This window comes from Anomaloglossus baeobatrachus, chromosome 3 (genome assembly GCF_048569485.1).
Source record: "Anomaloglossus baeobatrachus isolate aAnoBae1 chromosome 3, aAnoBae1.hap1, whole genome shotgun sequence".
Classification (NCBI taxonomy): Eukaryota; Metazoa; Chordata; class Amphibia; order Anura; family Aromobatidae; genus Anomaloglossus; species Anomaloglossus baeobatrachus.
Window position 1 is genome coordinate 488,025,351 of NC_134355.1, and position 27,672 is coordinate 488,053,022.

The 27,672-nt window shown below is 48.2% G+C and overlaps 1 protein-coding gene across 1 annotated transcript in view; it reads right to left on the reverse strand.

The window, feature by feature from the left end:
* SAMD7 (sterile alpha motif domain containing 7) overlaps positions 1 to 18,167 on the reverse strand; it is a 78,054-nt gene extending 59,887 nt beyond the window's left edge. Inside the window, exons 1-5 of the mRNA XM_075338557.1 lie at positions 18,092 to 18,167; positions 15,286 to 15,412; positions 12,282 to 12,412; positions 8,195 to 8,276; positions 593 to 1,260 (exon numbers count right to left, since the gene is read on the reverse strand). Coding sequence (XP_075194672.1) covers positions 593 to 1,260; positions 8,195 to 8,276; positions 12,282 to 12,412; positions 15,286 to 15,412; positions 18,092 to 18,167 — 1,084 coding nt within the window. The remainder of the gene's footprint in view (positions 1 to 592; positions 1,261 to 8,194; positions 8,277 to 12,281; positions 12,413 to 15,285; positions 15,413 to 18,091) is intronic.
* Between the last annotated feature and the right edge of the window lie 9,505 nt (positions 18,168 to 27,672).

Consider the following 27,672-nt stretch of genomic DNA (forward strand, 5'->3'; position numbering starts at 1 on the left):
CGTCGTAATCATATCATCGGTGTAGTGTCCGACATTTTCATAATTGTGCGGCCGCGACGGTACGATGTTCCTCGTTCCACCGCGGCGGCACACATCGCTGTGTGAGAAGCTGCAGGAGCGAGGAACATCAACTTACCTCCGTCACCGCGGCTCACGCCGGCTATGCGTAAGGACGGAGGTGGGCGGGATGTTTACGTCCCGCTCATCTCCGCCCCTCCGCTTCTATTGGCCGCCTGCCGTGTGATGTCGCTGTGACGCCGCATGGCCCGCCACCTTAGGAAGGAGGCGGGTCGCCGGCCAGAGCGACGTCGCAGGGCAGGTAAGTGCATGTGAAGCTGCCGTAGGGATAATGTTCGCTACGGCAGCTATCACAAGATATCGCTGCTGTGACGGGGGCGGGTACTATCGCGCTCGGCATTGCAAGCATTGGCTTGCGATGTCGTAGTGTGCAAAGTACCCCTTAAAGATTTAATTGTACAAAGACTAATTTTTGCTACAACATACATATGCCATGTCTACAATATGTCAGGTACTGTCATGTTGTCTTTACCTTCTTCACTACTGTAAGAATGCAAGAGGATGTAATGCATACCTGGAAGAAGTGAAGGATTCATAGTTACTGGAAAACTGAATGGACTTGTTGACAAATGAACTGGAGACTGGTATAGGTATCTGTCTTCAAATGTTGGCCCTGGATTGGTAAGTTCTTTGTCAGCTCCTGGCCTGCTTCTACTGGACATGGAAGGAATAGGATTACTTGTCTTCTCCTGGTTGTCTTGGCTTTCACTTGCATTTTTGTCTGTTGCAGATTCAGTGTTCACTTTTCCTGGGTCACATCTATTAAATGCCTCTGTATCCTCTTCTTTTTTTTCCTCTTTCTCTTCTTCAGTAGCAGAAGGTGAAGACTGAGGTTTACTTTCTGCTGGGATCTTTTGCACTCCTAAATTGCTCTCCGTAATTTTTGGATTGCCAGCAGCTCTTCTACCTGGTCTGCGTGCTCTTTCTCTCTGCAGGCTTCCAATAGGAGCATATGGACTAGTCTTCAAAATTGTGCTACCATGAAGGATGTCGAGGGCATTGCGATGGACAAACAAATCCGAGGGAAGCTGGCCTTCTGGACACATCTGCCGACCTCTGAAGGCTACTGGGTTGGGTGGCATCCCATGGTAGAGAAATGGTGTATCCATATCAACTAAACCTTTTCTATGAGCCTTGTCCATCTCTCTTTGATGATACATTGCATTGATTTCCATATCCATCCTACACAGCAAAATAAATATGGTGAAGTAAATGGCGTAATAAAGATATAGTGTAAAAAAATGATTTTACTGGGGAAGTTATTTTCCCATGCAACAGTTGAAAGTGTGGTGTTACATGCAACCGTTTAAATAAATAGAAATCCATGTAATATATGTATGGATCAGGTTTACCAGAATGAGAAATAATTGAAAATAGATCTGTACTCTGATTGATAGAGTTTGAATCTACGCTCTTGTGGTAAAGCCAAACAAAAAGTCTCTATTTATGAAGTCCATATGCATATAAACAAATGTAGAAGATATGAAACAACCCCACTAGTGGGATTGTTCCACAATGAAATATTACATTCATCTGTTTGGTCATGAAAAACAAACAAAAAACATGTCAATCGATCTAAATTTTAAAAAGGTGCCTGTTAGATGTTGCCGTTACAGGCTTATGGTGGCCTTTGGTTTTTTTTTAATTTTCTCTCAGAACGTGTACCTAAGATGACCATGTCTAGTAAGTAGAAGCCTGACGATTTCTGTTGGCTTGTCTGATCCAGGATGTGGAACTACATTTCTGAGCATTTGTGACAACCCAGCACTGCAAACCTTAGATTGGTGTTCTAGGAGGGAATCAATAAATCACCTCGGGTGCCATAACTAGGTTTGGAAAAGCAATAGCTTGACACAGGAGCATTTGTTTCTGAATTCTTAGGCTATGTTCACACAGGGTGTTTTTGCATTTTTTGCAGTGTTTTTTTAGCATGGTTTTTGCCTTCGTTTTATGCATATCCATGCTAATAAAATGCTGTCTTCACAGTCCCAGGAAAACCTATGAAATTACAGAAATCACACACACACACACACACACACACACACACACACACACACACACACACACACACACACACACACACACACACACGGGATTCCAGATATTCCGGGATTCCAGATATTGACCCGGATCCAGCACTCAGGAAATTGAAAAAAAAAAAAATGAAGGAAAAACAAAGGAAATAAAAAAGAAGCAAGCGCTTCATACTTAAGAAGGCTTCGGCGCTGCTGTACACTGCTCCCGCGGCCTCTCCTTCACTTCCTGGGCCGCTCATCATTGCTCATGCACTTAGACTGCTTTCTCCGCCCACCAGCCATCCTGGCTTCTGTGATTGATTGCAGTCAGATGCGCCCCAGCCTGTGTGACAGCATCTGCCTGCAACCAATCACAAGTGCTGTCTGCGGGTCAGTATCGTGGTATAAAAATAAATAAATAAAAGAATTGGCGTAGGGTCCCCCATATTATGATACCCAGCACAGAATACCAGCACCCAGCCGTGCGCTTATCTTGGCTGTGTATTAAAATAAGAGGAACCAAGTGCAGCTTTTTTTTTAATTATTTAAATAAATAATTTAAAAAAATTGCCTGCAGCCCCCCCCCTATTTTGATACCCAGCCATGATAAAGCCCAACAGCTGGTTGCAGGTATTCTCAGTCTGGGGTGGTCGATACTTATTGGGCTGCCCCCCAACCTAAAAATAGCAGCCTGCAGCCGCCCAGGATGGTGGCATCCATTAGATACGACAATCCAGGCGCTTTTCCTGGCTCTTCGCGATTGCCCTGGTATGGGTCTATAAGTAAAAAGAAATAAACAGACATAGAGAAAAATCCTTTATTTGAAATAAAATACAGCACCCTCTTTATTAACCCCAAAAAGACCCTTGAAGTTCCTCTGTAATCCACACAACGTCCCACGATGGTCCTGGCTCTGCTACATCCAAGCCTGGAGAGACTGAAAGCATGTCCGATTTCTATAGGCTCCAGGAAACACTGACAAGGGGAACCCGGCTGGCAGCAGTGACGTCACTAAGTTCACCGGAGGTCATACCCGAGATGCCACGGTATGACTTCTGGTGATCTGAAGCACTCTGGCTTAAAGTGTGGGGCTGTGCCCTGAACTTCGCCAGCCCTTTAACACTGACAGTGCCGGCCAGCGTCGGGGAGTGTGGGGCAGGCCCCCACCCCCTGCCCCAGGTCGGCACTGTCACTGGGCCATGTCCCGCACCCTGCCAGCCCTTTAGCACTGACAATCATTCCTTCTTGGCTTCATCAAGGTTCACCCAGTGTGCGACCCTGGCCACAATTACTTTTCCAGGTGTCGGTCATTAAGTGGACCTTCCCAGTAACTGCGTTGGTCAAGACATGGGTGCTGTTATGGGACACGTGCTGGTATGAGGCTAGAATGGCATATCAGGAAAAATTGTGGCGGCTGGTGTTCAAGTACCGAGGGACAGCTGCTGCAATGCAGTTGCGTAAAGTCTCAGTGTCCACAAGTCTAAAAGGCAACATTTCCAGAACAAGCAGTATTCACGTGCACATTTAATTTAGTGTTTGGGACAGTGGATGGGTGGCTGGATATTTACATTTGTATTTCAAGGCCTTGTTTAGAGACAGCTAAATGCTGTGCCGGTGTAATGCGGGATGGTGGCATCAGACCTGCTGCACACTAGCAAGCGCAATGTGTCAGTCGCACTTGGCGCTAGCCATCGCACTGCCGCACACCCTTAAAGGCCAGGGATTTTCTTCACCCGCCTGCCGGTCCTGGGGACTTTAACAGAGCCCTTCCCAGGCAGTGAACAGTGCGGCAGCTGGTGACCAGGCACACAATGACAAATGGGGAAAGCACACCTATAAAATAACCTAATGGAAAAGGAAACAAAACATAAGGCTGCAACAACAGCAGAAATAAAAATGGAGCTGAACCCAGCTAACCAAACTAAGGCGGGCTTTGCACGTTGCAACATCGCAAGCCAATGCTGCGATGTCGCACGCGATAGTCCCCGCCCCTGTCGCAGCTGCGATATCTTTGTGATAGCTGCCGTAGCGAACATTATCGCTACAGCAGCTTCACATGGACTCACCTGTCCTGGGACGTCGCTCTGGCTGGCGACTCGCCTCCTTTATTAAGGGGGCGGGTCGTACGGCGTCACTGCGACTTCACACGGCAGGCGGCCAATAGGAGCGGAGGGGCGGAGATGAGCGGGATGTAAACATCCCGCCCACCTCCTTCCTTCCGCATATCCTACGGAAGCCGCGGTGACGCCGGTAGTAGATGTTCCTCGCTCCTGCAGCTTCACACACACCGATGTGTGCTGACACAGGAGCAAGGAACAACATCGGACCGTCGCGTCAGCGTAATTATGGATTACGCCGACGCTATACCAATGATACGATTACGACGCTTTTGCGCTCGTTAATCGTATCATCTAGGCTTTACACACTACGATGTCGCCTGCGATGCTGGATGTGCGTCACTTTCAATTTGACCCCACCGACATCGCACCTGCGATGTCGTAGTGTGCATAGCCCGCCTAAGGCTGATACACAGCAGAAACTAAAGAGAAAGCTGAACCCAGCTTAATCCAAAAATAAGCTGTACCTTACAGCAGGAGAAGCACAAGGAAAACTACAAAGCTCTAGCACAAGCAAATCAACTCAACCACCCACACCACTGAATTAATCAGCAACTAAGGGAGGCAGATTACTCCTACAGAATAACCAGAGTAGATAGCCAAAAAATAAAATTTAATAAATCTTTATTGAACATTTTTGGGAAAAAGAAGAAAGTAGAATAAAATTGACATAAAAAGGATAAGCCAAACAACAATCTATATATTTAATTGCCTTATTCTGTCAGTCTGTCTGTCTGTCTTGCTCCAAAATTGTGTCGTTACAGTGACAGTGTCGTTACAGTGACAACTGTCGGATTGGCCGCTGGGCTCGGCCTGGCCCCGCCCCCCACGGACTGGCCGCTCGCCTCGGCCTGGCCCCGTCCTCGCATGGATTGGCCACTCGCCCCGGCCCTCCGCACGCATCGCCCGCTTGGCCACGCCCCTTCCCCCAAATTCAAACGAAGCCCCGACTCCCAGGTGACTGCTGCAGTGCATTCCCAGGAGTCCACACCGGCAACCCAGCCCAGACATAACCTTGCGATGCTGGGATCGTGACGGAGCCGGTGTACCCTGGTAACCATGATACACATCAGGTAACTAAGCGCTTCCCTTAGTTACCCGATGTGTATCATGGTTACCAGCGTACACCGCCTCCCGGTACACATGTGCAGGGAGCCGGCATACGCTGACGCCTCGCCCGCTCGTCCCCGCCCCCGGCACACGTTGGCACGCTCGGCCCCGCCCCACGGCGGACATAACCTTGCGATGCTGGGATCGTGACGGAGCCGGTGTACGCTGGTAACCATGATACACATCGGGTAACTATAGGAAGCGCTTCCCTTAGTTACCCGATGTGTATCATGGTTACCAGTGTACACCGGCTCCCGGTACACATGTGCAGGGAGGCGGCATATGCTGACGCCTTGCCGGCTCGGACCCGCCCCCGGCACACGTTGGCACGCTCGGCCCCGCCCCCGGCGGCCCGCTTGGCCCCGCCCCCGGCACACGTTGGCCCGCTTGATCCCGCCCCCAGCACACGTTGGCCCGCTCAGCCCCGCCCCCGGCGACCCGCTCGGCCCCGCACCCGGTGGCACGCTCGGCCCCGCCCCTGGTGGCCCGCTCGGCCCCGTCCCGGCACACGTTAGCCCGCTCGGCCCCGCCCCGGCACACGTTGGGCACCTATACACCTCCCCCCCAGAACTATTCCTACCATTATACTCCTCTTTCCCCAGGACCACTCCTCCCATTATACTCCTCTTTCCCCAGGAACACTCCTCCCATTATACTCCTCTTTCCCCAGGACTACTCCTCCTATTATAGTCCTCCTATTATACTCCTCTCTGAGTATAATAGGAGGACTATTATAGCATGGAGGATGGAGCATGATGGGGGGTGCGCAGCATGGGAGATGGAGCATGATGGGGGGTGTGCAGCATGGGAGATGGAGCACGATGGGGGGTGCGCAGCATGGGAGATGGAGCACGATGGGGGGTATGCAGCATGGAGGATGGAGCACGATGGGGGGTGTGCAGCATGGGGGATGGAGCACGATGGGGGGTGCGCAGCATGGGGGATGGAGCACGATTAGGGGTGCGCAGCATGGGGGATGGAGCACGATGGGGGGTGCGCAGCATGGGGGATGGAGCACGATGGGGGGTGCGCAGCATGAGGGATGGAGCACGATGGGGGGTGCGCAGCATGGGGGATGGAGCACGATGGGGGTTCGCAGCATGGGGGATCAAGCACGATGGGGATGCACAGCATGGGGGAAGGAGCACGATGGGGGGTGCGCAGCATGGGGGATGGAGCACGATGGGGGGTGCGCAGCATGGGAGATGGAGCATGATGGGGGGTGCGCAGCATGGGGAATGGAGCACGATGGGGGGGTGCGCAGCATGGGGGATGGAGCACAATGGAGGGTGCGCAGCATGGGGGATCAAGCACGATGGGGATGCACAGCATGGGGGAAGGAGCACGATGGGGGGGTGCGCAGCATGGGGGATGGAGCACGATTGGGGGTGCGCAGCATGAGGGATGGAACACGATGGGGGGTGCGCAGTATGGGGGATGGAGCACGATTAGGGGTGCGCAGCATGGGGGATGGAGCATGATGGGGGGTGCGCAGCATGGGGGATGGAGCACGATGGGGGGTGCGCAGCATGAGGGATGGAGCACGATGGGGGGTGCGCAGCATGGGGGATGGAGCACGATTAGGGGTGCGCAGCATGGGGGATGGAGCATGATGGGGGGTGCGCAGCATGGGGAATGGAGCACGATGGGGGGTGCGCAGCATGGGGGATGGAGCACGATGGGGGGTGCGCAGCATGGGGGATCAAGTACGATGGGGATGCGCAGCATGGGGGAAGGAGCACGATGGGGGGTGCGCAGCATGGGGGATAGAGCACGATGGGGGTGCACACCTCCCCCCAAAACACACACACATCGACACACGCGCACCACATAACACGCCACAGACACATTGGGAACCACAAACACTGCCCTACACAGACACTCACACACACACAGACAACGCCGCACACACACAACACCCAACACACAAACACCGCGGCATACACAAATATACACACATACCGCGCAACACACACACATTGCACAAAACATACCTCCCCCCAAAACACACACACGCACCCCACAGCCACACCCACGCAACACACACAGCACCACACACACACACACACACACAATGCTGCAGACACACAGCGCTCCACAAACAACGCAACACACACAACGCAACACACAAACAACACCGCTCTCATACCTCCCCACCCAGACAACACCCAGAACATTTACAGTGCCCTACACAAACACTTGGCAACTACACACAACAACATCTATATATATAACAAAAATCATACATTAACTACACAATACGTAAATTCTAGAATACCCGATGCGTTAGAATCGGGCCACCTTCTAGTCCTTTCATAACCTTTCAAATCAACTCAACCACCTACACCACTGAATTAATCAGCAACTAAAGGAGGCAGATTGCAGCTTTAAATCTGCCTCCCAGAGCTCATGTGACTCTCTGAGGCAACACCCATTCCCCACCCTCTGTCCACAGAACATCAGAAAGAGAGGAGGAGAGTGGAATGGAGGGATCCTCCCATCATCTGACTGTCAGAGGATATAGCATCCCGTATCCGCTGGCAACAGCTCACACCAGGGTACCCAGTGTGCTGATGCCCCTGAGGGACACTGTTGCTGGGAGTCTAACTACGGAAATACATGTGGAGTGGGGACCTGAGCATGGTGCTTGAGCAGCTGTGATACTCGATCGAGTAAGGAAAGTACCCATGCACCCCGATACTTGATCAAGAATCGAGCATGCTCGTTCAACACTAATGTCCAACTGATTTGTGTAAAAAAACAAAAATAAAAGTTATAACAATAGGCAAGCTTCAAATGTTCTTACTTTTCTTCTAATTGTCTCGTCATTCTTTATATCATTGATACTTTTTATTAGCTGAAACTCTTAAATACCTGTTCATATTTTGTTTCTGTAATAGTTCTTGTCTCCTGGCCACAAAATCCAGTGGTTCTGTATGTAGGAAGTTGCCATAACCTAGGAACAAAATAGAGCAGCAGTAGAAAGGATAGATGCATTTGTTTATCAGATCAGATTCAGGATTATTCATTTTACCTTGCCCAGGATAGTAACTGTTTTTCTGTCTCTGTCCCAGTCTCTGTCTGTCTGTCTGTCTCTGTCTCTGTGTGTCTGTCTCTTTCTGTCTGTGTGTCTGTCTCTATCTGTGTGTCTCTCTGTCTATATCTGTCTGTCTCTGTTTGTCTGTCTCTCTGTCTCTTTCCCTGTCTGTCTCTGTGTGTCTGTCTATATTCATATGTGTCTCTGTCTCTATCCATGTCTGTCTGTCTGTGTTGATCGCTCTGTCTATGTCTATCTCTCTGTCTGTGTCTATCTCTCTGTTTGTGTCTATCTCTCTGTTTGTGTCTATCTCTCTGTCTGTCTCTGTATCAGTGTCTCTATCTGTCTATATCTCTGTGTTTGTCTGTCTGTCTCTATCTCTGTGTCTGTCAGACTCTTTCCCCGTCTGTCTCTTTCCCCATCTGTCTTTTTCCCCGTCTGTCTCGTTCCAGGTCTGTCTCTTTCTCCATCTGTCTCTTTCCCCGTCTGTTTATTTCCCCATCTGTCTCTGTCTCTTTCCCTGTCTCTGTCTCTTTCCCTGTCTTTTTCCATGTCTCTGTCTCTTTCCCTGTCTTTTTCCTTGTCTCTGTCTCTTTTCCTGTTTTTGTCTCTTTCCCTGTATCTGTCTCTTTCTCCGTCTGTCTCTCTCTTTCCCTGTCTGTCTGTTTGTTTCTCTGTTTGCCTATTTTCCTGTCTGCCTATCTTTTTCCCTGTTTGTGCCTGTCTTATTCCATGTCTGTCTGTGTCTGTCTGTCTCTATCCCTGTCTGTCTGTTTCTGTCTGTCTCTTTCCCTGTCTACCTCTTACTCTGTGTCTATGTCTGTCTGTCTCTTTCCCTGTCTCCCGCGCTCTCTCTCTGTTTGTCTCTCTCTGTTTCTTTCTGTCTCTCTCCATCCGTCTCTCCACCCACCTCTTATTACCTCACACATAAGCTTCTTATACTAACAATTTATTTTGTTCCTATAGCAACCAATCACAGCTGCTATTAATAACTTGTACGTCGCAGCTCCATTCACTTTAATGGAAGCAGGTTTTTGGAGAGTAACTGTAAAGCGCGGGGTTAAATTTTCCAGTCAAAACATAGTCTATGACATTCCCTGAGTCACATAAGGTGTCTGTGCAAAATTTTGTGATTGTAAATGCGACGGTGCGGATTCCTTTAATGGACATACACACACACACACACACACACACACACACATACATACACTCAGCTTTATATATTGAATAGCAACCTAAAAACAGACGTCCTTTTCAAGCATACATATATATATTAGTGCACAGCGCCACACTATAAGGTTTAGAATAGGGACCCACTCAGAGGTTCGCCGTGACATGGCAGTGGGCTTAATACAATCTGATCAGAATGGTAACAAAGAACCTCAATTTTTTGCCTAGCGGCTTTAGATCACTGTATTTCTGGGATGTGCGATCCATGTCTTTTTTTCTTCATAGTTTGATACACAGTAATATATATACATACAATCCCTGTTCCAGAAAAAGTTGCCACTCTTTGTAAAATGTGAAGAAAACAAGAATGCAATGATTTGAAAATCACTTCTGGCCATATTTTATTCACAACAGAGCATAGAGCACAGATCAGAAGGTGAACGTTCGATACGTTTCTATTTAATTTGAAAAAAATGTAGTCTCTTAGATTTTGATTGCAGCAGCTCATTTCAAAACAGGTGGGATAGTGTAATCAAAAGGCTGGAAAAAAGTACTGCTAATGAAAAAACGCTGGACGTTCAATTTTCAACTATGGCAGTCTCTCAGAAGAAAATCACAGGACTGTGCATAAAAAGAGCATGCTAGAGAGACAGAGTCTTGCAAGATAATCAGACATTCACCAAGCTCTGAACAACTGTGTTTAAAAATTGTGGAACAATTTCAGACAAATGTTCCTCATTGTAAAATTGCAAAGTCTTTGAATATTCCACTATATACAGTACATATTATCATCAAGAGATTCAGAAATTCTGGGGAAATCCATATGCACGAGGGACAAGGCCAACACTCAATATTGGATTCTTGTAATCTATGGGTCCTCAGTTGGCACTACAACCATCAAGATTCAGTCATGGAAATCACTGCATGAGATCAGGAATTATATCAGAAATCATTATCTATGAACACAGTTCACCAAGCAATCCTCAAGTTAAAACTCGTAATGAAGAAGCCATATCAACACAAGGCAGAAAAGGTACCATCTTCTTTGGGTCAAAATGCATTTGAAATGGATGAAGGCAATGTAGAAAATTGTTCTGTGGTGAGATGAATCAAAACTCAAACTTTTTATAGAAACCATGTCCTAGGGACTCAAGAGGAGAGGGACCATCCAGTTTGTTTTCAACAGACAGTTCCAAACCCTACATCTCTTATGGCATGTGGGTGCATTAATGCCTATGACATGGGCAGCTTACATCTTGATAAGCAATATCACTGCTTAGCAGTATATAGATGTTTTAGAAGAACATATGCTCCCATTGAAACAATGTCTATTTCAGTAAAGGCCTGGCTGAAACCACAAACTTCATTCATTACAACAGTATGGCTTCACAGAAGAAGAGTTTGGTTGATGAACCGATCGTCTGCGGTCCAGACCTTTCACCAATAGAAAACATTTGGTGTATTATGAAACAAAAAATCATAGAAGACCCAGGACTATGGAGCAGCTAGAATAAGGGGTGCTTCACACACAGCGAGCTCGCTGCCGAGATGGCTGCTGAGTCACGTTTTTTGTGACGCAGCAGTGACCTCATTAGCGATCTCGCTGTGTGTGACACTGAGCAGCGATCTGGCCCCTGCTGCGAGATCGCTGCTTGTTACACACAGCCCTGGTTCGTTTTCTTCAAAGGCGCTCTCCCACTGTGACACACAGATCGCTGTGTGTGACAGCGAGAGAGCGACGAAAAGAAGCGAGCAGGGAGCAGGAGCCGGCATCTGGCAGCTGCGGTAAGCTGTAACCAAGATAAACATCGGGTAACCAAGGTGGTTACCCAATATTTACCTTAGTTACCAGCCTCCACCGCTCTCACGCTGCCTGTGCTGCCGGCTCCGGCTCTCTGCACATGTAGCTGCAGTACATATCGGGTTAATTAACCCGATGTGTACTGTAGCTAGGAGAGCAAGGAGCCAGCGCTAAGCAGTGTGCGCGGCTCCCTGCTCTCTGCACATGTAGCTGCATTACACATCGGGTTAATTAACCCGATGTGTACTGTAGCTAGGAGAGCAAAGCTAAGCGGTGTGCGCTGGTAACTAATGTAAACATCGGGTAACCATACCCGATATATACCTTAGTTACCAGTGTCCGCAGCTTCCAGACGCCGGCTCCGTGCAAGCGCAGCGTCGCTTGCACGTCGCTGCTGGCTGGGGGCTGGTCACTGGTCGCTGGTGAGATCTGCCTGTTTGACAGCTCACCAGCGACCATGTAGTGATGCAGCAGCGATCCTGATCAGGTCAGATCGCTGGTCAGATCGCTGCTGCATCGCTAAAGTGTGAAGGTACCCTAATACATCAGACAAGATGGGGGCAACATTCCTCTCCCAAAACTCCTGCAATTGGTCTCCTCACTTCCCAGAAGTTTATACACTGTTGTAAAAGGAAGAGCTGATGCTACACATTAGTACACATGGACCTGTCCCAGCGTTTTTTGAGATGTGTTGCTGCCATCAGTTTCTAACTTAATATTTTTTTATGAAATGGAGAAATATCTAATGTTCACCGTCTGATCTGTGTTCTATGTTATCATGTGAATAAAGTCTGGCTATAAAACATTTCCAAATCATTGCATTCTTGTTTCTTTTCCATTTTACACATTGTCCCAGCTATATTTGTATTTGGGCCTGAGATATCGAGATATAGAGATAGATATAATGTATAACAGGGATAACTGTTGTCAAAATGTTAACATAGTAGTATTACCTGGGGTAGTAAAAGCTCTGTTGGACATGACACTTGAATGACCAGGAACTGATGATCCAAAGTGTGAGGTTAAATGCATTTGTCTTGTGTCATTGGGAATAATCAAATCATTCGAAGGCAATAATTCTCCTCTAACAAAAAAATAAAATTATAACGTTTTCATAATGAGTGTATTTGTTGAAAGTTTTTTGGTAAATAAAAATATATAAATAAATAAAAATATAGAAATAATAATCTTCATAGATCATGTGTTATATGGAGCCCGACATAATAGTTCTGCATTATTATATACAAATAAAACTATACATTTTCAAAAACATGACTTGCACCATACAGTCAAGATTACAACATTGTGCTCTTTTAAGAAAAATAATGTGGGCACAGCTTTCAGTGGGTACTTATGGAGTTTTATAAGGGGTCATATAATATGTATGTAGCGCCCCTGAGATCCTCAGGGCACTACAGGGAACTGCATCCTCTTGGGGATGCAGGACCTACCCCCTGGGACCTGGAGTACCAGTGCTGATTCCACTAACACACATCTAATATCCTAGTTCTCCTCTCCCCACTGGGCATAAAGGGTTAACCATGTAAGGGAATGGTCGCCATGGGAACGAGTCCCTGGGTATAGTCAGCCTGGTGGGAGGGGTCAGCAGTCAGTCAGAGAGAGGAAGTCTGGAGTTGGGAGCACACAGGAGAGGTGTGCGAACGTGTCTGAGCTGGGTCCGTGTAACGGTGACCCCGGGGGCACAGGAGAGAGGTCGCCAGGACGGGTACGGAGATATCGCTGGGACCAGAGCACGAACGGGGCACAGGTCCCGAGGTCAAATGTCAAGTTTCAAACGGTTTGATAAATACCTGCACGGTATTATTGAACCAAATAATCCGGGGGCATCAGCAGTTATCTAGGATCGGGGTTCGGACACTTACCTCCCTGCAGGGTCCGCACTGCCCGCCGTACGGAGGAGACTGTACCCCAAAAGGGACAGTCGGGGTTCCCAAATGCTCCACGCTACGGGGACTCAATATACAGAGAGTGCCAGGGACAGAGCAACCTGGGTCACTACATTAGCACTGGTCCTCCTGGGACAGCACAAATGGTGGGGGTTCATCAAGGAGCCCGGGATGCATGCTGACATGTTTGTGACCCGCAGAGATGTGCTAGTCCACCTGGTACAAGGACATCCGGATCGTGACCTGCACCTGGGTGACGTGGTCCGATACACCAGGCATCATGGAGAAGGGCTGGTATGCCCTTGATGTCCAGAAAATCCGGGACCTGTGCCAGCCAACTCCTCCAATTCCCCCACCATTTCCAAGGTCCTCCACGATGTGGTAGCTGAACCAGGCTACCCCAGCAGTTGTTACCGTTGATAATGTTATACTGTTGAAATGTTATGATATTTGCTGCTAATCATTTCATTTAAAAAGGTTTTGAAAAATCTTTAATGATCCAAGGAACAGTCACCTGATTTACCTGTTTACAACTTTAATTTAAACATGGACCATGGCTGCAGGACTGGCAGTAGCCAGCATGAACTTGTGCTTGTGTAAATAGTTGGACCTAGTGTGCCTACCAGAGTAGTCCTCTGCAACATCAGGACATTAATCCCGCCAACACGGAAAGAAAGGTTGGAGGAAAGGTCTGGGATAGAGAAGGCCCAGACCTGGTCACCAATGGGACCGGTGACCTGCCTCCTCAAAGGGTTTTTGGGAACCAGGACCTTTTTGGGTGGTGGGTTGATGGGGGGATTACTTACAGTAATGTTTAAGTCCATAGCCTCCCCTGGGTGGGAAGAACGTTTATGTTTCACTAACCTTTGCAACTTTTCTATTCCAGTTAATAAAACTCTACTTCGCTTTCAACCCGAGAACGTGCTGTGTTTAACCAAGAGGGAATGTAGCGCCTCTGAGACCCTCAGGGCACTACTGGGAACTGCATCCTCTTGGGGATGCAGGACCTACCCCCTGGGACCTGGAATACCAGTTCTACCAGCACACATCTAAAATCCTAGTTCTCCTCTCCACACTGGGCATAAGGGGTTAACCATGTAAGGGAATGGTCACCATGGGAACGAGTCCCTGGGTATAGCCAGCCTGGTGGGAGGGGTCAGCAGTCACTCAGAGAGAGGAAGTCTGGAGTTGGGAGCACACAGGAGAGGTGTGCGGACGTGCGTAATCTGAGTCCGTGACATCGGAGGCACAGAAGAGAGGTCGCCAGGACGGGTACGGAGATATCGCTGGGACCGGAGCACGAACGGGGCACAGGGCCCTAGGTCAAATATCAAGTTTCAAACGGTTTGATAAATACCTGCACGGTGAGGATACCTTCATGGACTTCATCGAACCAAATAATCCGGGGGCATCAGCAGTAAACTAGGATCGGGGTTCGAACACTTACCTCCCTGAAGGGTCCGCACTGCCCGCCGTACGGAGAAGGAGACTGTACCCCAAAAGGGACAGTCGGAGTTCCCAAACGCTCCATGCTACGGGGACTCAATCTATAGAGAGTGCCGGGGACAAAGCAACCTGGGCCACTACATTGGCACTGGTCCTCCTGGGACCTGAACCAGCAATCACTGGGTCCACAGGGAGTAGAGACTGTTAAAGACAACCTGGTGTGGTCTCGATTATTGTCCCATTACATCTCCCATTCACAACCCTACCTGCGGAGGGCCTACCATCTCAGCTGCCACTATCATCATCCCTTGGAGTACCAACATTGAGCAGCGGCGGTTCTCCATCCTTAACCGCAACCCGCAGGTGGCGTCATGTGACAAAAACTCTTATCTCCCCTAGAAATACACCCCATTAACAAAAGGGGTCCAGAGCACGGGACCGGGCAACGGCCACCAGAGTTACATCCCCGCCTGTTACCGCCCGGGACCGAGTACCCCCCTTCTCTGGGCGCTACATATACATCAGCTTTACTGTTGATAAAGTATTTAGCATATTTATTATTGATCAATACCGAACCTAACACTGAGTGTATTAATGCTGTCACCTGTCTAACAGTCGCGAGTCAAACTGCGTTGGAATAACTGGCATCCTTTGCTGGACTGGCACCACAACTTGAGGGTTGACAGACATCATCTGATTTCTCATCATAATTTCTTGCTTTTGTCGTAATTCTAGATACAGGATGAAAAAAGAAAAATGCTGAATTAATTTGACTGTGAAGGAAGACAAATTATTTCTATAACCAGTGGCTCATAATCCAGCATCAGTATATAACACAATACGTGATTCCTCTGTACAGCTAAGGCTGAGTTCATATAATCTGTAATCATCAGTTAGAAAGGATGCTGCAGAGATCCATTGGCAGTAAAGTTCTGCAAACCCAACTTTTTTGTCCGTTGTTAAATAACTGATTCTTGCCGTATACGTTTTTTTATGATTGGAGTCTGTCACGCTCCCCGGGTCCCCTGCTCTGCTCCCCGGCTCACCTGCCACGCTCCCCGGCTTCCCTGCGTCGCTCCCCGGTTCCTCTTTCCGGCGTCCGCCGCTCCCCGGTCTCCAGCCTCCATTGCCTGCGGTTCCCAGGCGTCCTGGTCCCCGCTCCCGGCGCCCGTCGGCTACTCAGCCCCAGCCCGGCTCTCCTGCTTCCTCCTCACCGCTCCCTGCCCTGGCTTCTGGCACCCGGGCCTCGCGCATGCGCATTAGGGCGCGCGCGCGGTCATTGACCCTTTCTTAAAGGGCCAGCGTCCACTGACAGGAAATTGAGCACACAGGTACAGGGTATAAAGGGGTTAGTGTCCAAGTGGGCGGGGCCTGTTCTTCGTGTTTCCCAAGCTAGGAGTCAGGTCTCCTTGTGTTCCTGTGAGATACTCACCTCTCTCTCTTCTAGAGCCGGTCCTGCCTCGCCATCCGGTCCTGCCGAATCCCGAACCCCGAACGCTGACTATCTGCCATCCTGACAGTCCGTTCCATCTCTGATCCCTGTGGTGACCCGTCCTCTTGCTCCATCGGTTCCGGACTCCGCCTGACAACATCTCGGCTTCCGAACCTGAGCTCCGTCACCCGGACTACCATCAGTGACTCCGTGGTCCCAGGGACTTCTCCATTCTACTCTTGTGCACGGACTGCCCTGCTACCCGTAGTGCTCCAGCTACCGGACCCCTTACCTTCATCAAGGAGTTCGGCCCAGTGGATCCACCTCCTGGGTCTGCCTGTCCACCTGGCCCTAACAGAGTCTATGGAGAACGGATCCATTAATGGATTGCTATTTACAACTACAAGAAAATGGATGGCTAAATAGCAATCCATTAACGGATCCGTTCTCCATAGACTCCAATGTTAAAAATAACAGATCCGGCAGAAATCAGTTATTTAACAGTTGGCAAAAAAGCTATGTTTGCACAACTTTTGTGACAACGGATCTCTGCAGGATCCATTTTAATGGATGATTACTGGATATGTGAACTCAGCCTAAGGATGGCATAAATCGGAGACATCCCTATGTGGTGTACATCAGGAAACCTACTGTAACGTATAGCTGTGATGTAAACTGCAAACACAATGTAAATGCTCCCAAAGGTTAGGTTTACACCCAGCATTTTTTACAGGCTTTTTTCTCCAGGATAAATTAAAATAATTGACAAAAAAAGCAGCAGCAGCTCGGTAAATGCTATGTATGCTTTTGCATTTCTGAGCATTTTTGATACATTTGCTTTTCTGCTCAGCCTCATTGATGTGAATGGAGAAAAAACAGTAAAAGCATTGAAAGTCGCTAAAATACACTCAAAGTGTAAGGCTGGACTCACACGAGCCTTACAATGCGAGAGCATCGGATGCGATATGCTAATGACTTCTGGCTCAGGCTCTGCTGCGAGCGTGAGCTGAGTGTCATGCGACTGAGACCCAATCCTGCAATCAGGTCACAGCTGTGAAGCTGAGGGCGGGCTCTGCGGAGGAGAGGGAGGGGTTATCCCCCCCATCTTCCCCATTGTCAGCCTCTGTGTATATCGCACTGTACTGGGATAACATCCTAGTGCAGTCCAATGTTTCTCTCGCATCCATTCACTTGAATGGGTGCGAGGGATACGGCTCTCACAGAAAATCGCAGCATGCTGCCGCTTTTCTCGCATCCAGATTCTGGATGCGAGAAAAGCTGACCAACTGCTCTCCCTCATTGACTAACATTGGTCAGAATTTCTCGCATTGTACTCGTCCGATTTCAACGCTCTTGTGAGCGTACCCTAAGGGGTACTTTGCACACTACGACATCGCAGCTGTGATGTCGGTGGGGTCAAATTGAAAGTGACGCACTTCCGGCGTCGCTCTCGACATCGTAGTGTGTAAAGCCTAGATGATACGATTAACGAGCGCAAAAGCGTCGTAATCGTATCATCGGTGTAGCGTCGGCGTAAACCATAATTACCTTGCTGCGACGGTCCGATGTTGTTCCTCGTTCCTGCGGCAGCACACATCGCTGTGTATGAAGTCGCAGGAGCGAGGAACATCTGCTACGTGCGTCCCGGCCGCCAATGCAGAAGGAAGGAGGTGTACGGGATGTTTACATCCTGCTCATCTCCGCCCTTCCGCTGCTATTGGCCGCCTGTCGTGTGACGTCGCTATGACGCCGCACGACCCGACCCCTTAATAAGGAGGCGGGTCGCCGGCCAGAGCGATGTCGCAGGACAGGTGAGTGCATGTGAAGCTGCCGTAGCGATAATGTTCGCTACGCCAGCTATCACCATGATATCGCATCTGCGACGGGGGCGGGGACTATCGCACTCGACATCGCAGCATCTGCTTGCGATGTCGTAATGTGCAAAGTACCCCTAAGAGTGTATTAGTGTATTATTTACCTGCTGTGGGGATGCAGCCTGTGAGCTGATAGAGATGTTTTCCTTCCAAATTAGCCTGGTCGCTGATCATTGACATTTTTGATATATGTCTACAGGAAAGGAATAAATGACAGCATTATTACATTGAAATAACACAGGGCACAAACTACTAAAATGGTTATCTAGGACTTTAATTGTGTTGGCCTATCCTTGCAATGCATGGATCCCCAATTTCAGATCGGAGGCGGTTTGGCCCCCTGTACACTCATCAATCAGCTATCTGCATCTGTTGTGGAGGATGTGTAATAACCCATAAGGAGTCTTTACTAAAGTTTCTGCATTCATAGGAGTCTGTAGAATAATGTATGGTTTGATGTATTGCCTGGTGTCATTCTGTCAAACGTACTGTAAGTTGTTGCTCTGTAATACCACTGGAGACCAGCAGGTGGTGGTATGTGTTGGCAAGAGACTGTATTGGAGGATGTCTGATCAATATCCTCTATAGCCTGTTGCAATCCAATCCAATTAGTTTGGTGGATTTTTCTGAGGAAGAAGAGGTGATATCTCTTCGAAACACGTAGAATAAACCACCCACATGGCTTTATTACTTGGAGTGATTCTTTGTACAGCAGCGTGGAGTACACCACAATTATCCTGTTTTTATTTTGCTTTTGCCTTTGGCACATGGGATCGGATGCAGCTGTTATACGTTTCTATATTGGTTGTGAGACACACAACTAATCCAGGTGAGCGGGTTTTCCTTTAAAAAGTCACCATATTATATATTGGTAAGACCCTATTTCGCTCCTTATATCCACAGCTTGTTCCTTCTGTGAGATAGACAGATATTGGAGCTAAACACAGGTCTTTCACAAAAAAACACAAAATCTATTTCTAGGCATTGGTTTTATGGATCTAAGTGAAGTCATTCTTCTTGCGGAGACTAAGGCAGGCTTTGCACGCTGCGACATCGGTAACAATGTGTTACCGATGCTGCAGCGATAGTCCCGCCCCCGTCGCACGTACAATATCTAGTGAAAGCTGCCGTAGCGATTATTATCGCTACGGCAGTTTCACACGCACATACCTGCCGTGCGACGTCCCTCTGGCCGGCGACCCGCCTCCTTCCTAAGGGGGCGGGTCGTGCGGCGTCACAGCGACGTCACACGGCAGGCGGCCAATTGAAGTGGAGGGGCGGAGATGAGCAGGATGTAAACATCCCGCCCACCTCCGTCCTTCTCATTGCAGCCGGCGGCAGGTAAGGTGAAGTGCCTCGCTCCTGCGGCTTTACACACAGCGATGTGTGCTGCCGCAGGAGCGAGGAACAACATCGCACCTGTCGCTGCACCAGCATTATGGAAATGTCGGAGGCTGCAGCGATGATACGATAACGACGCTTTTGCGCTCGTTCATCGTATCAAAAAGGATTTGCACGTTGCGATATCGACTGCGACGCCGGATGTGCGTCACTTTCGATTTGACCCCATCGACATCGCACGTGCAATGTCGCAACGTGCAAAGCCGCCCTAACACACCATTCCAGCATACCAGTGGTGAGGAGATTTTAAGCCTCAATACTCATCTGGGAAATATGCAAATTGTCTCTTCAGTGAGGAAGAAGACAAACTCTAGTGCCATCTATTGGAGGGAGAAATCTTATTATTGAAAAGTAACCCTTTAGCAAGCTGATAAGGGACAACCATCCCGAAACACTATGTTTGCAAATAGAGAATCTGACCTGGCATAAATCCTAAGCCATATGACAAGACTCCATTAAAGGGCCACTTTTGACTTTTACGATTGCTACCTCCAATAGGTGGCATTAGAGTTCGTCTACTTCCTCACTGAAGAGACAATTTGCACATTTTATTGCTCTATAATAAGTAGGAGATCATTTTTCATATAATCTATGGGGAGAGGAAGATGACATTTATCTGCAGGTAGAGACCCATCTTCATCATTCATCTATGTGGGTAGATAATTTGCCTATGTAACTACTCATTCTAAGTGCACTCCACTCAAGGATTATGACAATATTGTTCTGCTACATCAAATGCTGAGATAGATTTATGACTTCCTTTATTAAAAAAGAGAAATAGACCAAATGTATATCTGGAGTAAAATTACACATCTAATGTACAGTAAAGTCAGTCTCCATAGACACATGAAAATCCTTGACATTTTCACCTTTGTTTTTATTAAACAGGTGGTTGACTACACAGCATAGTGCCCACACATCGATGTAACGCTCATAATGAAGGCTTTTCTCAAATACTTTGTGTAGTCAATTGTGCCGTCAGCACTACTGCGGTCCACTCATCCTCATCACATGACCCCCGGGCTCCGTGACCTCTGAGACGAAAATGTCACGTCAACTTCCAGTTGACCCGACATCACCAAGGTGGCCCCAGTCTCCTGAGTGACTGGGCTGTGGACGGAGTTTCACCGCACATCACAGCCCAGCATCGCTCCTGCTTGCGGCGCTCTGCAGCGAAGGAGAGAGCACACAAGATGCTGGGCTGTGACAAATGGTGAAACTCTGCCCACAGCCAAGTCACTCAGGAAGATTGGAACCAGCCTCAGTGATGACGGGTCAAATGGAAGTTGATGTGATCTCAGAGGTCACAGAGCCCGGGGGTCATGTGATGGGAATGAGCAGACCACAATAGTGCCGCTCACTGGCACAATTGACTACACAAGGTATTTGAGAAAAGCCTTCCCTATGAGTTTTATATCGATGTTTAGCCACTATGCTGTGTAGTGGACCACCCTTCTAAGATTGCTTGTTATCTCCTATATATTGTACTAATATAACCCTGTTTTATAGTCCATAGCTGCATTCACAATTCCTGCCTTCAGAGCTCAAATCTCTACAGTTCGGTGGAGAGTGTTTCATGATATGTTCTATTCACACCGCCGTGATTCTCAAATTGTGAAGCTGGTCTTACCAGTGAGACGCACCCTCAATGGCTGACAAGGCCGTCCTGGGGAGAAAGTATGCACAGAAGTAATTTTAAGCTGCACAGGGATAGTTTAGCAACAGAACTGGCTCAGTTTATATTTATTTTAATGTATTATAAAAATCAGGAATAAACAAAAATGTAAACTGAGCAATATTTATGATTTGGACATAACCTTGCAACACTAATAGTAAGGCCAAGGTATCATTAAAAAATATTACAAATATTTAAAGATAGAATTGTTGCCCATTTTAGGTGTTCTCTGTGCTGAGAAGTAGGTACTGAGAGGTAGATACTTATTCATCATGTAATCCCATCAGGGAGGTGTCTGATTGGTCCAAATTTATTCTGCAGCAGGACAAAAAGCCCCAAACATTTATAGATGTGGTTAAGAACGCTACTTAGTGTAAAGGAGAACAAGGAGTCCTGGAACATGGATCCTGGGACATACAGGGCTGTACAGGGATAGTTGACACGGAGTGGGGGAGCCATGTCGAATCTTAGGGTGTCGACCTCTGCTGTCTGGTAGTGCACAGGAGGGAGGTGATATTGTAGGGTTTATCTCTTCATCCCTGTAGCCTGTGCACTTCGAATCAAGAAATAATGATTTATGTTCCTTTGTGTGAGGCATTTGTTTTAAATTGTATCAAATAAAGAATTTAGGTTTTATAGGGTTTTTTCATGTTATTCTCCAAGATGTTTGGAACCATCTCCATACTGACTTTCTGCCTGCAAGAGTACAATAAAGAATTAATTCTGTATGAATGGCAAATGTTGATCCTGCCAAATATTGATTTAATTTAGATTTCTTTTTTGTTAATTGATAAATATAAACTGTTAACACTTCTACTTTTTAAAGCATCCATATTTTGAAGCAATTTTTTCTATACCTGCCTTAAACTTTTGCACATTGCTGTGCTTTGTCGTTAAGACAAAGGGTAGATGAGACAAGGATGCATTATATTACAATGCATATAATGCAAACAAGAGTAAAGTCAGTATTATCAGATGGTATCTAGCCCGCAGTGAATGTTATATGCTGTGTGTGCTAAGATTCTTGTTTATGTTTGCGTTTACAGATGTGTATTTTCAACATTATACATTATTCATTGTCATATTGATAAATGGTGTTGTGCCTTTTGTTATTGTGTTGTGCTTTTTTCATAGCAGTACACGTTGTATCATAAATAATACATTATTCACCAAGCTTCTGATAAACGTGAGAATAACTGCAGTTCTGGAAGACTGCCACGTAGTATCTCAAGATGGAGTAAAGCTCTTCTTCTTTTCCCTTCTACATCAAGAGATGTATATATTTTCATCTATTAGCTAAATACATGAGTTTGTGCTTGTGTGAGAGTCTACGACAGCTCTTTCTCATAGGGCTTTGACACCCTATGTTCTCATGACACGTTTGCTTCATTTCCATTTCTCTTCAAATTGTCTGCTTTTTGACAGTAAAAGAGAAAAAAATCACCACTAGAGATGAGCAAACCTCTCAAGGCTCGGTTTGCCAAGCCCACCCAAACAAACGATATGTTCATCGGACCGTTGTTGAGCTGAATCCGAACCGTTGTCGTTTACCAAATCCCATTGGATTGAATAAGAGACCAAACGTAAGGCAGAGAAAACACCTTTAGGGGGGTCAAAAACCTTCCAAAACAGCAAACATACGTTTGGCATATCCATTAGCTTCCTAGACTACTGAGATAAAAAATATAGAAGTGGATGAGAGACAGGTGTATGGCTGGTGCTCCCATACCCTTGGCAGCACAGAATAGTCACAACTTTGATACCCATCTTGGAGTCTTGACATTTAAAAACCTTTCAGGAAGACAGCAGTACAGTAGCATTAATTTCCCCCCTCCCCATAGTGTATTTGCACAGCAGGGAGGCACAACCCATGCAACACAAAGGCTGTGGCCCGGCATTTAATTTTAAAAAGTGAGCACAGCAACGCATTTAGGACATAATAGTGCCCTAGAAATTTCTGTACAACCAGGATGATCCATTCCGTGCATATGTGATGTCGCCCAAGCATAGTGCCGCCACTAGGTTTGCACAGTTATCGCACATGGGCTTCCCTGGCTTCAGGTTCAGTGGAGACAGCCATTTATGAAACTCGGCCTGGATAGTGTTCCACAACTCTGCAGCTGTGTCACTGTGTTCTCCAATGCATATTAATTTAAGCACTACCTAATTGCATTGACTTACACAAGGAAGTGGCCTAGCATTTAAATTTTAAAATTCAATAGATGCATGAGTGACAGCCATAGGCCTCTCTCCCAGAAGACTGGCACTACAGACAAAAGCAAACTTGGAGACCCTACTTGGAGTCTCCACATTTCCAAAAATGAAGGTAAGGCAACAGGAAAATTGGCAACAATTGGCACATGCTACAAATAGGACAACTATTTGACCGCTGCTGGCCACAGCCAGAGTTGTGGCTGAGGATACAGTGCTTCTCATGGTTGCAACACTACGTGTTTGTATGGGGGTGGCACTGAGGACACCTGCAGGAAAGACCTCCGGGAAGACAACCTGCCTTTTTGGTGCCACTTCATGGTTGCAAATTTCTTTGCATGTGAGGTGAAAAGAAAGGGTATCTTTTTCATGTAGACTGTAATGACATCTTTAGACTTGGAGAGACTCATTTTTTTCCCTAGTTTTTCAGCATTTCTGTCCTTTCATACACAGATGAATGAGGACTCCATTTGGGAATTGCCAACATAACCTCCTCCTCCTTATCTGCTGAACTACACAGCTGTGTGCCTCTGTGTTGACATTAAGTGGGATCTACAATATCATCGTCAGGCTCTATGTTGTCCCACTCCTCCTCTTGCTGACATCACATAACAGTACGTATGTGCTTCAGGTATCTGAGTCTTATCATTATCACCTCTACCCTTCGGGGGTTATTGTCAGTTGACGAGGGTGGGGACCCTGCTCGGACCCTACTTTGTCCGGGCCAGGATCCAACTAAGAAAGATTTTGCGCATTGATGCAGATGCTTTCCTCCTCTTGAGTCTGGGAATCTTTTGAGCAGAACTGATGCCCATGGGATAAAATGTGTTAACAGCTCTGCAGACTTGTCCATATGTGGTTCACTACAGTCAGTTTGTCAATTGGAGATTTGTGATGTGGGGGGAAACAAGTGTAATTGTGGTGGCACTTCTGAGGAATGAACTGTTTGTAATTTTGAGATGCAGGAAGAGGAGGAGAGGCGACTTGATGCAGCGCTTGCTATCCACTCTAGCACATGCTGTTCATGAGCCTCATTTGTACATTGAAACGATGTGCGGCTGCCAAAGAAATCTAGTGGAGAAGGCTGTCCAGTAATGGAAGTTGTTCTCATTTTGGGATAGGATGAGCCGGTGTTTGATCACTAGACCTTTGACTAACAGAACTTCCAACACGTACACCTCCAACACCCCACCTATTCCCCCTTCAACAACAACCTCGTCATGATTTACCACTCATGTTTGATGTACCCTTCCCCTTTCAAATGTTTTGCAAACCTATACCCACACCTATCAGATACGGACAGAAAAGATAAACCATTTATTACCTGCCTGAGTTGGCAATATTGTGAAGGCAATAAAAAGTACCACTACCTACAAATGTGGTTCACTTCATAATTTGGAGCAGACTCGGAATAATGCCAAGAATACCTTTCTTCAGCGCTCTATTGGGAGACCCAGACGATTGGGGTATAGCTACTGCCCTCTGGAGGCCACACAAAGCACTACATTAAAAGTGCAAGGCCCCTCCCCCTCTGGCTATACCCCCCCCATGGTATCACGGGTTCTCCAGTTTTAGCTTTGTGTGCGAAGGAGGTCAGACATTCCATGCATAGCTCCACAGATTTTAGTCAGCAGTAGCTGCTGACTGTTTCGGATGGAAGAAAAGAGGACACATATAGTGTCCCCAGCATGCTCCCTTCTCACCCCTGGATGGTGTTGTAAGGTTGAGGTACCTATTGCTGGTACAGGGCTGGAGCCTGACATGCTGTTTTCCTTCCACATCCCCTTGTAGGGCTCTGTGGAAGTGGGATCCTGCCGGCCTCTCAGCTCTGATGCCGGGCTCCATCCACAGACCCATTAGAACCTGATGGAGACGGAGCAGGAGTACGATCAGGGACAGGGCCCTGCATCTTACAGGTACTCTGTGTCCCCGGCAGGCACAGACACACTCCGGGCTGGCTGGGTGTTATAGTGCGCCGGGGACCGCAACGTGGAGTTGGTGTCCCTACAGATTACTGGGGGATTGTTTGTGTTTGGGAACGCAGCGCCGACCCCCTCTGGACCGGGCGGCGCTGCTGTGACTTGTGGTGCGCCGGGGATCCGCCGTCCGCGCTTTTACGGCGGCGGCGGTTATAACTTTAGTCCCCGGATTTTTGGGCCTAGGACGCCGGCAGCTCCGTTTCGTTCCCGCCCCCACCCTGTCATTCAGGGTAGGGGAGAGACGCTGTTCGCAAGCAGCGACGAGGGCTGGAGCCTGATTTACATGCTCCAGCCCTCACACTATGCACAGAGGGAAGCAGGCTTCCCGCTCTTGGCCAGGAACGCCCAGGGCCCGCCCCCCTTCCTCTCTCGAGACGCCGGCAGCCATTACATGCATGCCTGGCTGGAGGAAGGACGCAAGGCTCTGGGAGACCTGGACTAGGGGCTATCTGGCGACCACACACCCGCTTTTTAAGCGGGCGGTAAGCGATTTTTCTGTGCTGGTCCCTCTAGTGCCTCACTGTGTATCAGTGTACTGGATACAGTTATATAGATATTGTATTTCTTGCACTGTGAGGTGCGCTTCTGGCTGCATATCCCAGATCGCTCTGTGGAAGCAGCAACATGTCATCCTCAAAACGCAAGGCGGCCAAGGCAAAAAGGGCTGTGTATACTGCGTGTGCTGCATGTGGGGCTAATCTACCAGCAGGCTCTGATGACCCCCATTGTGTGCAATGCTCCGACCCGGTGCTGCTTCGCCAGCCGGAGTCAGGAGAGGTGGCGACCCAGGCTGAGACGCTTGTAAGTTCTGCCCCGGTGACAGGGACGGACTTTGCAGTTTTTGCAGATAATATGTCTGTATCTATGGCAAAAATCCTTGAAACCTTGCAATCTATGCATGGGGCTCAGTCTCTGGGCACGGCGAGGCCTCTGTCCTCAGGTCCCCCTTACTTGGAATGTATCCAGCCCACAGGGGGGTCCCCGGCTTCACAGGCCGAGGATTATGACTCAGATGATGGCCCCAGCCACCCTAAGCGAGCTCGCTGGGAAAGACCCTCGACGTCTTCACACTGCTCAGGGTCTCAGCGCAATCAGTCTCCCTGTGATGTGTCTGATGAGAGTGATCAGGAATCCACTCCTGGAACCCCTCTCAACCTGGATACCCCGGATGGGGATGCCATGGTAGACGACCTTATCTCAGCCATCAATAGGCTGTTGGATATTTCTCCCCCAGCCCCTTCAGCAGAAGAGGCGGCTGCGGAGCAGGAAAAGTTTCGTTTCCTTTATCCCAAGCGTAAATTGAGTGCTTTGTTAGATCACTCTGACTTCAGAGAATCAATCCAGAAGCACGACGCTCACCCAGAAAGGCGTTTCTCTAAACGATCTAAAGATACGCGTTTCCCTTTCCCCCCTGAGGTGGTCAAGCGCTGGACACAGTGTCCAAAGGTAGACCCCCCGATTTCCAAACTTGCAGCTAGATCCATAGTTGCAGTGGAGGATGGCGCTTCACTTAAAGATGCCAATGACAGACAGATGGACCTTTGGTTAAAATCTGTCTATGAAGCTATAGGCGCGTCGTTTGCTCCGGCATTCGCAGCCGTATGGGCACTCCAGGCTATTTCAGCTGGCTTAGCAAAAGTGGATGCTATCATGCATCCAGCAGTGCCGCAAGTGGCGCACCTTACCACGCAGATGTCGGCGTTTGCGTCTTACGCTATCAATGCGGTCCTAGAATCTACCAGTCGCACCTCAATGGCGTCCGCCAATTCGGTAGTTTTGCGCAGAGCCTTGTGGTTAAAGGACTGGAAAGCAGATGCTGGTTCCAAAAAATGTTTAACCAGTTTGCCTTTGTCTAGAGAGAGACTGTTTGGCGAGCCATTGGCTGACATCATTAAACAGTCCAAGGGTAAAGACTCCTCTTTACCACAACCCAGAACACCCAAACCTCAGCAGAAAAAGTGGCAGCAGAGGTTTCAGTCCTTTCGAGGTTCGGGCAAGACACCATTTACCTCGTCCAAAGGGACTCAGAGGACGCAAAGAAACTCAGATTCGTGGCGGACTCACACACGCCCCAAGAAAGCAAATGGAGGTACCGCTTCCAAAGCGGCTACCTCATGACTTCCAGCCCCCCCCCCTCCGCATCGCCGGTCGGGGGCAGGCTCTCCCGCTTTTCCGGCATTTGGATGTCACAGGTCAAAGACCGGTGGGTGACGGACATTTTGTCTCGCGGGTACAGAATCGAGTTCAATTCTCGTCCTCCAGCTCGGTTCTTCAGAACCTCCCCACGGCCAGACCGAGCAGATGCTCTGCTGCAGGCGGTGGATTCCCTAAAAGCGGAAGGAGTGGTTATCCCAGTCCCTCCTCAGGAACAAGGGCAAGGGTTTTACTCCAATCTCTTTGTGGTTCCAAAAAAGGACGG